Source organism: Oncorhynchus mykiss, chromosome 5 (genome assembly GCF_057628025.1).
Source record: "Oncorhynchus mykiss isolate SJ-2025 chromosome 5, ASM5762802v1, whole genome shotgun sequence".
Lineage (NCBI taxonomy): Eukaryota > Metazoa > Chordata > Actinopteri > Salmoniformes > Salmonidae > Oncorhynchus > Oncorhynchus mykiss.
The window spans coordinates 60,960,238-60,977,169 of NC_143026.1; the positions used below are offsets into that span (position 1 = coordinate 60,960,238).

The 16,932-nt window shown below is 47.7% G+C and overlaps 1 protein-coding gene across 1 annotated transcript in view; it reads right to left on the reverse strand.

Annotated features, from left to right (window-relative positions):
* Positions 1 to 11,496, reverse strand: part of LOC110524182 (ankyrin repeat domain-containing protein 13C) — an 85,150-nt gene extending 73,654 nt beyond the window's left edge. Inside the window, exon 1 of the mRNA XM_036977978.2 lies at positions 9,082 to 11,496. Coding sequence (XP_036833873.2) covers positions 9,082 to 9,463 — 382 coding nt within the window. The 5' untranslated portion in view covers positions 9,464 to 11,496. The remainder of the gene's footprint in view (positions 1 to 9,081) is intronic.
* Positions 11,497 to 16,932: the final 5,436 nt, after the last annotated feature.

Genomic DNA, 16,932 nt, shown 5'->3' on the forward strand with positions numbered 1-16,932 from the left:
CGTGGCACGCATGCAATGCAACTTCTGGAGAAGTGTAAATGTGATCTGTAAGATGGTTCCAATGTGTATATAAAACATAGGCCTATTTGAGAGCATCATAACAGTGAGTGGACATTCTCCTCTTCTCTTTATATTGGATTTTGTCCAGCTAATGTGAAAAGTTTGGATGTGCATAAAACCATTCATAGTTTGTGTTGTTGCAATATTATATGCCCACTGGAAGCAATTATGGTGCCTGTCAGTCTGTTTAGCCAATTTAAAACAAGTTGTTGTTAGAATTTGATTAAAAAACAGTCAGTATCTGGTGTGACCACCATTTCCCTCATGCAGCTCAAACACATCTCCTTTGCATAGAGTTGATCAGGCTGTTGATTGTGGCCTGTGGAATGTTTTGGCGGGAACTGGAACATGCTGTCATACACGTCGATCCAGAGCATCCCAAACATGGTCAACAGGTGACCTGTCTGGTGAGTATGCAGGCCATGGAAGAACTGTGCTATTTTCAGCCTCCAGGAATTGTGTACAGATCCGTGCGATATGGGGTCGTGCATTATCATGCTGAAACATGAGGTGATGGCAGCGGATGAATGGCATGACAATGGGCCTCAGAATCTCGTCACGGTATCTCTGTTTGATGCCCTTCTATTTGCTCTGTTCCGGACATTATTATGAGCCGTTCTCCCATCAGCAGCCTCCACTGCTGTGTATTCAAATTGTTATCGATAAAATGTAATTGTGTTCCTGGACTGCCGATACCATAACCCCAACGCCACCATGGGGCACTCTGTTCACAATGTCGACATCCACAAACGTCGCCTCACACAACGCCATACATTCATCCATGAACAACACACTACTCCATCATGCCAGTGGCCATCGAGGGTTAGCATTTGCCTACCGAAGTCAGTTACAAAGCAAACCTGCAGTGAGGTCAAGACCCTGGTGAGGATGAAGAGCATGCAGATGAGCTTCCCTGAGACGGTTTCTGACAAACCCACAGTTTCATTAGCTGTCCGGGAGGCTCGTCTCAGACCATCCCGCAGGTGAAGAGGCCGGATGTGGAGGTCCTGGGCATGGTTACACATTGTCTGCGGTTCTGAGGCTGGTTGGACGTACTGCCAAATTCTCTAAAATGATGTTGGAGGCTGCTTATGGCAGAGAAATGAACATTCAATTATCTGGAAATGGCTCTGGTGGACATTCCTGCAGTCAGCATGCCAATTGCACACTCCCTCAAAATGGGTGATGTCTGTGGCATTGTGTTGTGTGACAAAACTGTACATTTTAGAGTTGCCTTTTTATTGTCCCCAGCACAAGGTGCACCTGTGTAATAATCATGCTGTAATCAGCTTCTTGATATGCCACAGCTGTCAGGTGGATGGATTATCTGGGCAAAGGAGAACTGCTCACTGACAGGGATGTAAACAAATTTGTACACAACATTTGAGAGAAATAATATTTTTATATTTTTTTTATGGAACATTTCTGGGATCTTTTATTTCAGCTCATGAAACATGGGACCAACACTTTACATGTTGCGTTTTATATTTTAATACGTTTCTTACTTATTTTTTCTCTGATTGTGTCACGCCCTGGTCGAAGTATTTTGTGTTTATTTTCATTTATTTGGTCAGGCCAGGGTGTGGCATGGGTTTTTGTATGTGGTGTGTTGGGTTTGTAGCTTAGTGGGGTGTTCTAGTGAAGTCTATGGCTGTCTGAAGTGGTTCTCAATCAGAGGCAGGTGTTTATCGTTGTCTCTGATTGGGAACCATATTTAGGCAGCCATATTCTTTGGGTGTTTCGTGGGTGATTGTCCTTAGTGTCCTTGTTCTGTGTGTTTGTGCACCAGTATTAGGCTGTTTCGGTTTTCGTTACGTTTATTGTTTTTGTACAGTTCGTGTTTCTTCATTATTAAATAAACATGGATTGCAATAGCCATGCTGCATTTTGGTCCGACTCTACTTCTACCGAAGAAAGCCGTTACAGAATCACCCACCACAACAGGACCAAGCGGCGTGGTGACAGGCAGGAGCAGCAGCAGCAGTGGGAGAGGCTGCACTACTTGGAGAAATGGACTTGGGAGGACGAATTAGACGGAAGAGGACCCTGGGTTCAGCCAGGAGAATATTGCCGCCCCAAAGAGGAGCTGGAGGCGGTGAAAGCGGAGAGGCGCCGGTATGAGGAGGCAGCACGGCGAAGCGGATGGAAGCCTGAGAGTCAGCCCCAAAAATTTATTGGGGGGGGCTAACAGGGAGTATGGCTACGCCAGGTAGGAGACCTGCGCAAACTCCCTGTGCTTACCGGGAGGCTAGAGAGACCGGGCAGGCACCGTGTTATGCTGTGGTGCGCACGGTGTCTCCAGTGCGGGTGCATAGCCCGGTGCGGTACATTCCAGCTCCGCGTATCGGCCGGGCTAGAGTGAGCGTCGAGCCAAGTGCCATGAAGCCGGCTCTACGCATCTGGTCCCCAGTGCGTCTCCTTGGGCCGGCTTACATGGCACCAGCCTTGCGCTCGGTGTCTCCGGTTCGCCTGCATAGCCCAGTGCGGCTATTCCACCTCGCCGCACTGGCAGGGCGACCGTGAGCATTCAACCAGGTAAGGTTGGGCAGGCTCGGTGCTCAAGAGCTCCAGTGCGCCTGCACGGTCCGGTCTACCCACCTCCACACCCCAGCCCTCCGGTAGCAGCTCCCCGCACCAGGCTTCCTGTGCGTGTCCTCGGCCCAGTACCACCAGTGCCAGCACCACGCATCAGGTCTACAGTGCGCCTCGCCTGTCCAGCGCTGCCAGAGCCTTCCTCTTCAGCGCTGCCGGAGTCTCCCGCCTGTTCAGAGCTGCCAGTCTGCAAGGAGCTGCCAGTCTGCAAGGAGCTGCCAGTCTGCAAGGAGCCGCCAGAGCCGCCAGTCTGCAAGGAGCCGCCAGAGCCGCCAGTCTGCAAGGAGCCGCCAGAGCCGCCAGTCTGCAAGGAGCCGCCAGAGCCGCCAGTCTGCAAGGAGCCGCCAGAGCCGCCAGTCTGCAAGGAGCCGCCAGAGCCGCCAGTCTGCAAGGAGCCGCCAGAGCCGCCAGTCTGCAAGGAGCCGCCAGAGCCGCCAGTCTGCAAGGAGCCGCCAGAGCCGCCAGTCAGCATGGAGCAGCCAGAGTCGCCAGTCAGCATGGAGCAGCCAGGGCCGCCAGTCAGCATGGAGCAGCCAGAGTCGCCAGTCAGCATGGAGCAGCCAGAGTCGCCAGTCAGCATGGAGCAGCCAGGGCCGCCAGTCAGCATGGAGCAGCCAGGGCCGCCAGTCAGCATGGAGCAGCCAGAGTCGCCAGTCAGCATGGAGCAGCCAGAGTCGCCAGTCAGCATGGAGCAGCCAGAGTCGCCAGTCAGCATGGAGCAGCCAGAGTCGCCAGTCAGCATGGAGCAGCCAGAGTCGCCAGTCAGCATGGAGCAGCCAGAGTCGCCAGTCAGCATGGAGCAGCCAGAGTCGCCAGTCAGCATGGAGCAGCCAGAGTCGCCAGTCAGCATGGAGCAGCCAGAGTCGCCAGTCAGCATGGAGCAGCCAGAGTCGCCAGTCAGCATGGAGCAGCCAGAGTCGCCAGTCAGCATGGAGCAGCCAGAGTCGCCAGTCAGCATGGAGCAGCCAGAGTCGCCAGTCAGCATGGAGCAGCCAGAGTCGCCAGTCAGCATGGAGCAGCCAGAGTCGCCAGTCAGCATGGAGCAGCCAGAGTCGCCAGTCAGCCAGACTCTTCCAGATCCGCCAGTCAACCAAACTCTTCCAGATCCGCCAGTCAACCAGACTCTTCCAGATCCGCCAGTCAGCCAGGATCTGCCAGATCCGCCAGTCAACCAGACTCTTCCAGATCCGCCAGTCAGCCAGGATCTGCCAGATCCGCCAGCCAGCCAGGATCTGCCGGATCCAACTACCTGCCTGAGCTTCCTCTCAGTGCTGAGCTTCTTCTCAGTCCCGAGCTATCCCTCAGTCCCGAGCTGCCCCTCCGTCCAGTGGGGTTCTGGCTGAGGACTACTAGGCCATGGTCGGCGGCGAGGGTGGACTATCCAGGGACGTGAGGAGGAGGGACTAAGACTTTGATAGAGTGGGGTCCACGTCCCGCGCCGGAGCCACCACCATGGACAGATGCCCACCCGGACCCTCCCCTATGGTTTTTGGTGTGCGTCCGGGAGTCCGCACCTTGGGGGGGGGGGTTCTGTCACGCCCTGGTCAAAGTATTTTGTGTTTATTTTCATTTATTTGGTCAGGCCAAGGTGTGGAATTGGTTTTTGTATGTGGTGTGTTGGGTTTGTAGCTTAGTGGGGTGTTCTAGTGAAGTCTATGGCTGTCTGAAGTGGTTCTCAATCAGAGGCAGGTGTTTATCGTTGTCTCTGATTGGGAACCATATTTAGGCAGCCATATTCTTTGGGTGTTTCGTGGGTGATTGTCCTTAGTGTCTTGATGTCCTTGTTCTGTGTGTTTGTGCACCAGTATTAGGTTGTTTCGGTTTTCGTTACGTTTATTGTTTTTGTACAGTTCGTGTTTCTTCATTATTAAATAAACATGGATTGCAATAGCCACGCTGCATTTTGGTCCGACTTAGCTTGGCACATCTAGCCACTGGGAGTTTTGGCCATTCTTCAAGGGAAATCTGCTCCAGCTCCTTCAAGTTGGATGGGTTCCGCTGGTGTACAGCAATCTTTAAGTCACACCACAGATTCTCAATTGGACTGAGGTCTGGGCTTTGTCTAGGCCATTCCAAGACATTTAAATGTTTTGGACCACTCGAGTGTTGCTTTAGCAGTATGCTTAGGGTCATTGTCCTGCTGGAAGGTGAACTTCCGTCCTAGTGTCAAATCTCTGGAAGACTGAAACAGGTTTCCCTCAAGAATTTCCCTGTATTTAGTGCCATCCATCATTCCTTCAATTCTGACCAGTTTCCCAGTCCCTGCCGATGAAAAACATCCCCACAGCATGATGCTGCCACCACCATTCTTCACTGGGATGGTGTTCTCAGAGTGATAAGAGGTGTTGGGTTTGTGCCAGACATAGCGTTTTTCTTGATGGCCAAAAAGCTACATTTTAGTCTCATCTGACCAGAGAACCTTCTTCCATATGTTCGGGGAGTATCCCAAACTTAACATGTGTACATATTTGTATGAACAAAACAAGATTCAACAACTGAGACATAATCTGAACAAGTTCCACAGACATGTGACTAAGAGAAATGGAAGAATGTGTCTCTGAACAAAGGGTAGGTCAAATCAAAAGTAACAATCAGTATCTGGTGTGGCCACTAGCTGCAGTGGTGTACAGGCCTCGGTGTAACACTCATTCCTTCGACGGTAAACACAAATCCGACCATCACCCTGGTGAGACAAAACCACGACTCGTCAGTGAAGAGCACTTTTTGCCAGTCCTGTCTGGTCCAGCGACGGTGAATTTGTGCCCATAGGCGACATTGTTGCCGGTAATGTCTGGTGAGGACCTGTCTTACAACAGGCCTACAAGCCCTCAGTCCATCCTCTCTCAGTCTATTGCGGACAGTCTGAGCACTGACGGAGGGATTGTGCGTTCCTGGTGTAACTCGGGCAGTTGTTGTTGCCATCCTGTACCTGTCCCGCAGGTGTGATGTTCAGATGTACCGATCCTGTGCAGGTGTTGTTACACGTGGTCTGCCACTGCGAGGACGATCAGCTGTCCTTCCTGTCTACCTGTAGTGCTGTCTTAGGCGCCTCACAGTACAGACATTGCAATTTATTTCCCTGTCCACATCTGCAGTCTTCATGCCTCCTTGCAGCAGGCGTGAGGCACGTTCACGCAGATGAGCAGAGACCCTGCGCATCTTTCTTTTGGTGTTTTTCAGAGTCACTGGAAAGGCCTCTTTAGTGTCCTAAGTTTTCATAACTGTGACCTTAATTGCCTACCATATGTAAGCTGTTAGTGTCTTAACGACCGTTACACAGGTGCATGTTCATGAATTGTTTATGGTTCATTGAACAAGCATGGGAAACAGTGTTTAAACCATTTACAATGAAGATCTGTGAAGTTGTTTGGATTTGTATGACTTATCTTTGAAAGACAGGGTCCTGAAAAAGTTATGTTTCTTTTTTGCTGAGTTTATATACTGAGATCATGTGACACTTAGATTGCACACAGGTGGGCTTTATTTAACTAATTATGTGTCTTCTGAAGGTAATTGGTTACACCAGATCTTATTTATGGTCTTCATAGCAAAGGGGGTGAATACATATGAACGCACCCCTTTTCCGTTTAAATTTTTTTATTTAAAAAGAAAAAGGTACTTTATTTAATTTCACTTCACCAATTTGGACTATTTTGTGTATGTCCATTACATGAAATCCAAATAAAAATCAATTTAAATTACAGGTTGTAATGCAACAAAATAGGAAAAATGCCAAGGGGGTGAATAATTTTGCAAGGCACTGTATATACTGTAATCCATTCTATTCTACTGTATCTTAGTCTATGTCGCTCTGACATTGCTCATCCATATATTTATATATTCTTAATTCCATTCCTTTACTTAGATGTGTGTGTATTGTCGTGAAATTGTTAGATATTACTACACTGTTGGAGCTAGAAACACAAGCATTTCGCTACACCCGCAATAACATCAGCTAAACAAGTGTATGTGACCAATAAATCTAATTTTATGTGCCCACTCTGGTATTGGCACATGCACGCTAGCCAACAGCTTGCAGATACAGCGCAGATATAGCCTATTACATGATGAGATTATGGAGAAAAGTGCAAGAATTTTTGTTGGTCAAATGGCAGCCAAGCATTGATCGTCATGTCACCAAAATAAGACCCTCGATATTTATTGTATAGGAGTATAAAGCGCATCACTGTGCACTTTCACCACCCTGTGAAGTTCATCATAACTTATTTCATTTGTAGCCTAATAAACTGCATGCTTTGTCATGATGTTATGAAAAAAACATCTGACATGTAGGCTACTTTACTCGCATAAAAAGGTTGAATGGTAACCTGGTTAATGTCAAGCCATTTTGAGGATGCTGGAATTATATTTTGGATGAACATGTGCATGCCTACAGGAGACTTTTGAAGTGGCCGAATCAGATTGTTTCTGCCACATATAAAAGTCATACAATTTAAAAGTTAAATTATAAATATTAAGGCTATATTGAAGCTTTTCAGAGTAGTTCCACAACTGATCCAAATCTTATTAAATAGTCAAATCAGGGCTTTTGAGATGTTATTCAAATGACATTTTCACTGCAGCCTAGAATAGAATTGTATTGTCCCTAAACATGATTAATAGGGGGAGCTTTTTGAGCTGTGTGTCATGTCTTCACTGTTCACTCACACAGTACCTGGCCTCTCTGCTGCTTATCAGATAATCCTATTTGTTCTTGTGGGTTAATATTCAAAATTGATGCAGCTTTGAATGCTTTTATGTGTGGTATGATTGTTACCCTATTGCAGATCTGGACAAACTATCCAACAAGCACTATTGTCACAATGAATGGTGGATGGAGGGAAGGATGAACCGTTAGACTGGTAGGCTATACTGACCTGTGGTATAGTTAAGCAATAAGGTCAGAGGGGGTGTGGTATATGCCCAACATACCACTGCTAAAGGTTGTTCTTAGGCACGACGCAACGTGGACTGCCTGGATACAGCCCTTAGTCGTGGTATTTTGGCAACATCACTGCACTCTATACTCCTCTGTAAACTGATCATCTCTGTATGCCCATCGCAAGACCCACTGGTTGATACTTATTTATAAAACCCTCTTAGGCCTCACTCCCCCCTACCTGAGATATCTACTGCAGCCCTCATCCTCCACATACAACACCCATTCTGCAAGTCACATTCTGTTAAAGGTCCCCAAAGCACACACATCCCTGGGTCACTCGTCTTTTCAGTTTGCTGCAGCTAGCGACTGGAACGAGCTGCAATAAACACTCAAACTGGACAGTTTTATCTCACTCTCTTCATTCAAAGACTAAATCATGGACACTCTTACTGACAGTTGTGGCTGCTTTGCGTGATGTATTGCTGTATCTACCTTCTTGCCCTTTGTGCTATTGTCTGTGCCCAATAATGTTTGTACCCTGTTTTGTGCTGCTATCATGTTGTGCTGCTGCCATGTTGTGTTGCTACCATGTTGTTGTTATGTGTGGCTGCCATGCTATTTGTTGTCTTAGGTCTCTCTTTATGTAGTGTTGTGTTGTCTTTCTTGTCGTGATGTGTGTTTTGTCCTATATTTTTATTGTATTTATTTAATCCCAGCCTACGTCCCCGCAGGAGGCCTTTTGCCTTTTGGTAGGCCGTCATTGTAAATAAGAATTTGTTCTTAACTGACTTGCCTAGTTAAATAAATATTATTATATTCCACAAACCCATGAGGTGCCTTATTTTTATTATAAACTGGTTACCAATGTAATTATAGCTGTATAAATAAATGTTTTGTCATACTCGTGGTATATGGTCTGATATACCACGGCTTTCAGACAATCAGCATTCAGGGCTCAAACCACCCAGTTTACAATAAAAGTTAGCACACTGAAAAGGAAAAGCATAGTGCATATGGGAAGTACCAAAACACCTTAATTTAGGGGAGGCGCATGCTAGCAGATTAAGAAATTTGGCTAGGATGGAAGAAATTATATAGTAAAACCTGCAACTAGCGAATGTAACTAGGGGGAAAATACACTACCCTTCCCTGTGTCCAATAAAGAAAACACACAACCCTCCCCAAAGCAACAAAAAAAAAAGTCTGCCAAACCCACCTTCCCCAGTAAATTGTGATGTGTCCCTAAATTCCCTGTTGAAAAAAGATTGCTGTCTGAGTGCAGTATAACTGCAGTACACTGTAGTATAACTGTCGTTAGAATGCCGTAAAACTGCAGTATGCTGCAAATACTGCATCCAAAATAACACAGTTATTTTTACTGCAGACATTTAGCATTGTAACAGCAGTTACAGAGTAGTATAACTGCATCTCAACTGCAGTACACAGCTGAAAAGTTCAAACAAAACGATATTAGCGACGGTATCGGTATCAACCGGGTCAAGTATCCTAGTTTGGAACATGGAGATAAAGAGCAATTCGATTCTTACCATGGATATCTTTCTGAGCGATATTCTGAGTTCGAATGAGCGAGGACAAGCGTCGGACATCCCCCTTGAATACACATTCATGGACTGGAAAGTCTTCGCGGGTTCGTATGATAGGGTTTTTGTTGTTATCATCGATTACGTCCGCCGTTGATAATGTGTTAGTGTTTGCATTTAACTGCGATTGCTGATTCTGATGTTGTTGCTGTGCCGATGGAGATTTGACCAACTTGTGATTGCTAAAGATTTTACTTGCTTTGCCTTTATTATTAGTCTTGGTTAAAGTAAATGTCCCAGTTGCAGCCTCCTCGTCCGGTTCCAGTAAATCCTCTTCTTTGCTCGGTTTATGATCCTTGCGCAGGGAGCGGATCTTTTCTCCGGTCATTTTCTAAACAATTGACAGCAGAACTGAGGGTGCCGTTGACGATGACCCTCTGGGCAAATAGATGTATTTCGTTGGCAAGAATGCAAATGGTAGTTCACCCAAAAACTGTAGATTGCATAACATGAAAACCACAAATTCTTCAATGAATACAATTAAATAATAATGCAATTTAAATCGGTAGCAAATACTCCACAATAACTAAGTAACTACCAGAACTCTGTCCCCTTCTTCTCATTGACGAAACTGTCCCTGCATAAGCGGCTCCAACAGAGCGCATCTGCCATCTTCCGCCAGTAGTATCGCGAGAGTTTACAACGGTTACAGATTTTACATGATTTATTATCTGGTGGTTACATTGTATCAGGGGATATTACAAACCAATGTGGTTACAATAGTACAACCCAAAAGCTACAGTGTTCAGGCCTACTCATAATGAAATGCATTGGCTACTATTATGCACACTAAGCATCAATAAGTTATTAATATTAGTTTAAAAAAAATATATGTTGCAAAGCAAACTAGGACACTAGCGACTACAAGTTAAATTCTAGTGTTCTCAAAAAAGTTAATGGTTACAACACTTGACTGACAGACACGCACAGTCAGTGGAATTCTATGCATTTTATGAACGCTTTGACAATAACAACATCGTGTTGGTTGTGAGGGCCCCCACCGACCCAGAAGATTGGGTGATTTCGCTCTTCAAGGCCAATGTCAGTAAAGTCTTTAATCGGGTCAATACCGCAAGGCTGCGGGGCCGATGGTATTCCAGGGTGCATTCTCAGAGCATGTGCAGAACAGCTGGAAGGTATGCTCACGGTAATTTTCAACCTCTCCTTGTCCCAGTCTGCAATTCCCACGTTTTAAGATGACCACCATCATTCCTGTTCCCAAAAAAATGACACACTGCTCAACTCATCTCAACCATAGACCGATATAGCATCCACAGTTACAACTCATAGGTGACACTTAAGCCTTGTTCACACTGAAGGCCTTAATGCTTGTTTTCCACATCTGTTTTGGAATGATGATGGTCCAAACAGCATGTTAGAAGTAACTAAATCAGATTTATGTTCAGACATCAGTCATTTGCATCTGGGTCATACCTGAAATTGTGATAGTACGAACTGGCCATGACTGACCCAGCAGACTCAGACCAGGTCTGCCACGTCAACTCCTCTTAAGGAGCCACAATTGGAAGGCACAAGGAGTTTCTTCGTGGTCTCATGGAAGGGTTCCAGACCTTGGCCGAACGCCACGACCAAGCATTGAACACATTGCTAGAGCAATTCCGTGGGTTGTCTACTATGCAGCCTACCACGACGGTAACCTCCCAGCCCCTCAGTTACCCGGCTGGTAGCAGCGCAGTCACCATTGTTTCCCGGCAACCCCACTTACCTCCCCCGGGGGAGCATTTAAATGGAGAGTTGGGCACCTGTGTTCACTCATCATCGAGCTGCAGCCCTCATCCTTTCCCTCAGACTGCTCTAAGATAGCATACCTCATCACGCTGATGTCTGGGAGGGCTCTCGCCTGGGCTACAGCAATATGGGAACAACAGTCGGCCATATGCTGCAGTCTGGAGGAGTTTGTGGCAGAGGTAAAGAAGGTTTTTGATGCTCCATTGTATGGGAGAGAGGTTGCCCGGAAGTTACTACAGCTTCGGCAAGGCTCCCACAGTGTAGCAGACTACGCAGTGTATATCTGCACTTTGGCAGCTGAGAGTGCCTGGAATCCGGAAGCACTGTTCGACATGTTCCTGCACAGAGTTTCGGAGTAAGTAAGGGACGAGCTTGCTGCCCAGGAACTACCGACGGATCTTGACTCGCTCATCGCCTTGACCATTCGGATCAATGGGCGATGACGAGAACGAAGGAAGGAGATTCGATTTCACTCGCCCGTCCAAGGATTCCACCTCGCCTCTAAGGTATCCTGGAAGTCCCCGATGGCTCCGTTGCCGAGAGAACCCAAGGCTTTCAGAGTTTCCCCGGGAGACTCCAAAGACTGCTGATCCACCTCTTCCCCAAACCCATGCAACTAGGCAGAGCTAGGCTGTCTCCAGCTGAACGGCTATACAGGCTTCACACTAAGAGCTATCTGTATTGCAGGACTACTGGTCATTTTGTCTCCACCTGTCCACTAAAAGACCAGGCTCACTGGTAGGAACGGGTACTCTGGTGGGCCATACGGATAATTTTTCTTCTCCCCTTACTCGCATCCCTTTTCATGCCATGTTGCTGTGGGGGAACCAGTCGCAATCTCTCCGGGTACTCATTGACTCTGGGGCCGATGAGAGCTTTATGGACGCTACCCTGGACATTAGAGCACTGGACGGGCGCTCTATAGGCCAGGTCACCCACAATTACCACCCATCAATCTACATGTATCAGGGAACCACAGCATGACGATCCAGCAACTGCTCTTTAAGTCTCCTAAGGTTCACGTGGTATTGGGATTCTCCTTGCTCCAGCGACACAATCCCTTATTCACTGGCCTGCCGGTGCTATCATGGGCTAGAGCCCGTTCTGCCACGCCTATTGCCTGAAGTTAGTGCAGCCTGCCCCGGGACATCTTCCTGGGGCCTCAGAAGTTGCCCCGGACCTCTCCACCATGCCCGTGGAGTACCAAGACCTCCGGGAGGTGTTCTGTAAGGTCCAGACCACTTCACTGCCGCCACACCAACCATATGACTACAGGATTGTTCTTCTTCCAGGCATCACTCCGCTACGGGGACAACTGTACTCTCTGTCGGGTCCAGAGACCAAGGCAATGGAGACCTACATAGAGGACTCCCTAGCTGCTGGGTTCATCCGTCCTTCTGCCGGTGCAGTGTTCTTCGTGGAGAAGGACAAATCGCTGCGCCCGTGCATCAACTACCAATGTCTCAACGACATCACGGTGAAGAATCGCTAACCGCTACCTCTCATCTCCTCGGCCTTCGAGCCGCTCCAGGGGGCCACTGTGTTATCCAAGCTGGGCCTACGGAACACCTACCACTTGGTGCGGATACGGAAAGGGGACGAGTGGAAGACTGCCTTCAACACAGCCAGCTGCTACTACGAGAACCTGGTCATGCCCTTTGGCCTTACCAACGGCACTGCTGTGTTCCAGGCTCTGGTTAATGATGTTCTCCGTGACATGTTGAACCGGTTCGTCTTCATCTACCTCGATGACACCCTCGTCTTCTCCCGCTCCACCCAAGAACATGCACTCCGACAGATTCTCCAATGCCTTCTGAAGAACCAGCTTTTTGTAAAAGCAGAGAAGTGCAAATTCCATCACTCCACCAACCGTTTTCTGGGTTACATCATCACTCCAGGGAGTGTACAGATGGATCCCGGGAAGGTAAGAGTGGTGGTGGATTGGCCCAAGCCTACGTCCAGAGTATAACTGCAGCGTTTCCTGGGTTTCGCCAACTTTTATCACTGCTTTATCTGGGGCTACAGCACACTGGCTTTTCCCTTGTCTGCACATACCTCTCCCAAGGTTCCGTTCATGTGGTCCCCAGCTGCTGACTGGGCGTTCCGGGATCTCAAACACCGCTTCACCACAGCTCTCATCTTGGTTCATCCTGACCCGTCCCGCCAGTTTGTAGTGGAGACCGATGCTTCGGGAGTCAGAGTGGGGGCTGTTCTGTCCCAGCGGTCTGCCCTGGACCTCAAGTTGCATCCCTGCACCTTCTTCTCCCACCGCCTCAACGCCACGGAGAGGAAATACGATGTGGGGAATCGTGAGCTTCTTGCGGTGAAGATGGCATTGGAGAAGTGGAGGAACTGGCTGGAGGGGGCAGAACATCCATTCATTGTGTGGACCGACCACAAGAACCTGGAATATCTCTGCACCACTAAGCGCCTCAATTCCAGGCAGGCTAGGTGGAACCTACTGTTCATCCGGTTCAACTTCTCCCTCTGGCGATGGCACTCAGCTGGGGAATAGGGAACCATGTTCGCGAGGCGCAACGTTCCCAGCCAAACTGGGGGGGGGGGGGGGTCCAGATAACCAGATGTCCGTGCCTGACGTGGGCCCACTCCTCTAGGCTAGCCTGCCACCCGGGCTGACGTTTCTGACGTCTCTGCATTTGTTGCCGCTTGCACGGCCTGTGCACAGAACAAGACTCCTCAGCAAGCTCGGCTGGATTCTTCCAACCTCTGCCTGTCCTTCACCATCCCTGGACTTTGTCACCGCCACCTTGACCGTTGTGGATCGGTTTTCCACTTCATTCCTCTTCCCAAGTTACCCTCTGCCAAAGTGATGGCCCAGCCCATGGTGCAGCACGTCTTCCGGATCCATGGACTGCCAGCCGACATGGTCTCCGACCGGGGTCCTTAGTTCTAGTCCCGGTTCTGGAAGGCGTTCTGCACCCTCATTGGGTCGTTGGCTAGCCTGTCCTCCGGGTTCCACCACCAATCCAATGGCCAGTCGGAGCGAGCCAACCAGGACCTTGAGACTACTCAATGTCTGCCATGACCCCCCAGGGGGCAAATCTGTGGTGGCTCTATAGCTAATTATCTGCCCTTCCGGGTGGAATCCCTCAAACTCTTCCCCTGTTTTACCGGCCCATTTCCCATCTCCAAAATCATTAGCCCCTCTGCTGTTCATCTTCTGTTGCCCCATACCCTTCATATACTTCCCACCTTTCATGTGTCCAGAGTTAAACTCATGTCCCACAGCCCTTTGTCTCCTGTTGGTTCAACCTTGGGGCAAGGGGGTTCCAGTACCTTGTTGACTGGGAGGGTTATGGCCCGGAGGAGATGTGCTGGGTCCCCACCAGAGACATTCTGGACCCAGGCCTCATTGCAGATTTCCAACACCGGCACCCCGGTCAACCAGGTATGCACCCAGGTAGGATGCCAGGTGGCGCCCCTAGGAGGGGTGGTACTGTCACACCCTGATCTGTTTCACCTGTCTTTGTGCTTGTCTCCACCCCCCTCCAGGTGTTGCCCATCTTCCCCGTTATCCCCTGTGTAATTATACCTGTGTTCTCTGTTTATCTGTTGCCAGTTCGTTTAGTGAAACCTTCCAGCGTTTGTCCCCATGCTCCTGTCTGTTTGTTGCTCCTGTTTCCTAGTCCTTCCCGGTTTTGACCCTTCTGCCTGCCCTGACCCCGAGACCGCCTGCCATTCTGGACCCTTTGCACCCTCTCTGGATTACTGCCCTCTGCCTGCCTTTGACCTGTCGCTTGCCTGCCCCTGTATTCAAAATAAACTTTTGTTTCTTTGACACTGTCTGCATCTGGGTCATACCTGAAACGTGATAATTGGACATGATTTGGAAAGGCACACACCTGTCTACATAAGGTCCCACAGTTGACAGTGCATGTCCGAGCAAAAACCAAGCAATGAGATTGAAGGAATTGTCTATGGAGCTCCGATACAGGATTGTGTTGAGGCACAGGTCTTGGGAATATTGAGTTTGGGTGGTGGACCATTCTTGATACACACGGGAATCTGTTGAGTGTGAAAAACCCAGCAGCTTGCAGTTCTTGACACAAAGCGGTGCACCTGGCACCTACTACCATACCCCGTTCAAAGACACTTAAATATTTTGTCTTGCCGATTCACCTTCTGAGTGGTACATGTACACAATCCATGTCTCAATAGTCTTAAGGCTTAAAAATATATTTTTTTTCCCTGTCTCCTTCCCTTTATCTACACTGATTGAAATGGATTTAACAAGTGACATCAATAAGGGATCACCTGGATTGACCTTGTTAGTCTGTCATGGAAAGAGCGGGTGATGTTAATGTTTTGTACACTCAGTGTACCAGTCAAAAGTTTGGACTCACCTACTCATTCAAGGGTTTTTCTTTATTTTTTACTATTTACTACATTGTAGAATAATAGTGAAGACATCAAAACTATGAAATAACATATATGGAATCATGTAGTAACCAAAAAAAGTGTTAAACAAACTAAATATATTTTAGATTCTTCAAAGTAGCCACCCTTTGCCTTGTCTTTGCACACTCTTGGCATTGTCTCAACCAGCTTCATGAGGAATTATTTTCTGCAGTGGGAACCACACATGCGTTCACCTACTCAGCGTCTCACAAAGACATGTCAGTTGGAACCAAACATTTCAAATTTGGACTCATCAGACGAAAGGACAGATTTCCATCAGTCTAATGTCCATTGCTTGTGTTTTTTGGCCCAAGCAATCTCTTATTATTATTGGTGTCCTTTAGTAGTGGTTTCTTTGCAGCAATTCGACCATGAAAGCCTGATTCACGCAGTCTCCTCTGAACAGTTTATGTTGAGATGTGTCTGTTACTTGAACTCTGTGAAGCATTTATTTTTGCTGCAATCTGAGGCTGGTAACTCTAATGAACTTATCCTCTGCAGCAGAGGTAACTCTGGGTCTTCCTTTCCTGTGGTGGTCCTCATGAGAGCCAGTTTCATTGTAGAGCGTAATGGTTTTTGTGACTGCACTTGAAGAAACTTTCAAAGTTCTTGAAATATTCTGTATTGACTGACCTTCTTGTCAGTAATGATGGACTGTCATTTCTCTTTGCTTATTTGAGCTGTTCTTGCCCTAATATGGACTTTGTCTTTTACCAAATAGGGCTATCTTCATATATACCAACCCTACCTTGTCACAACACAACTGATTGGCTCAAATGCATTAAGAAGAAAATAAATTCCACAAATTTACTTTTAACAAGGCACACCTGTTAACTGAAATGCATTCCAGGTGACTACCTCAGGAAGCTGGTTATTGGGGTCAAAGGCATTTTGTAACACGGCATCTACGGCCCCCAAGGGCCAAATCTGTGGTGGCGCCGTCTCTCCATTTTGCATACATCTACCTCTGTGCCAGATTTGACTATCTCAAAATAGTCCTTCTGAATTGTACAACTGTGTTAGCACCGGAGCAGCACCGGAGCAGCACCGGAGCAGCACTGGAGCAGCACCGAGCAGCACCGGAGCAGCAGCGGAGCAGCACAGGAGCCATCACGTCATCAAGAATCATGACAGAAATTGGATGAATATAAAATATGAATATCTGCAGTGTGAGTGATGGAGAAAAAAAATTGGCCTCGAAGACGAAAAGTGTAATTTTAGGACTTTTCTAAATGGACTTCTCTATGGGGCCATCTATGAGAAATGTATTTTTGGGTATGACTTTAGCTAAACTGCAATAACGAAATTGTCCTATGAGCACATTGAAAAGTGTACTTCTAGAACGGAACCCTGGGGTCCTAGCTACAGCCCCCAAGGGCGAAATCTGTGGTGGCTCCATAATGAAACCTTTCCAAGGTATATAAATGTGCCTCTCTGACAAACTTTTACTTTTATATAAAAATAGTCCTTCTGAATTGTAAAACCGTTTTACCGTTGGGGGCCATTTTGTAAAATGTCTGCCATGACCCCCCCAGGGGGCAAATCTGTGGTGGCTCTATAGCTAATTATTTTCAGGGTACATGAACCTACCTCCGGACCAAATGTAGGTGCTGTTATATCAAAACAGTC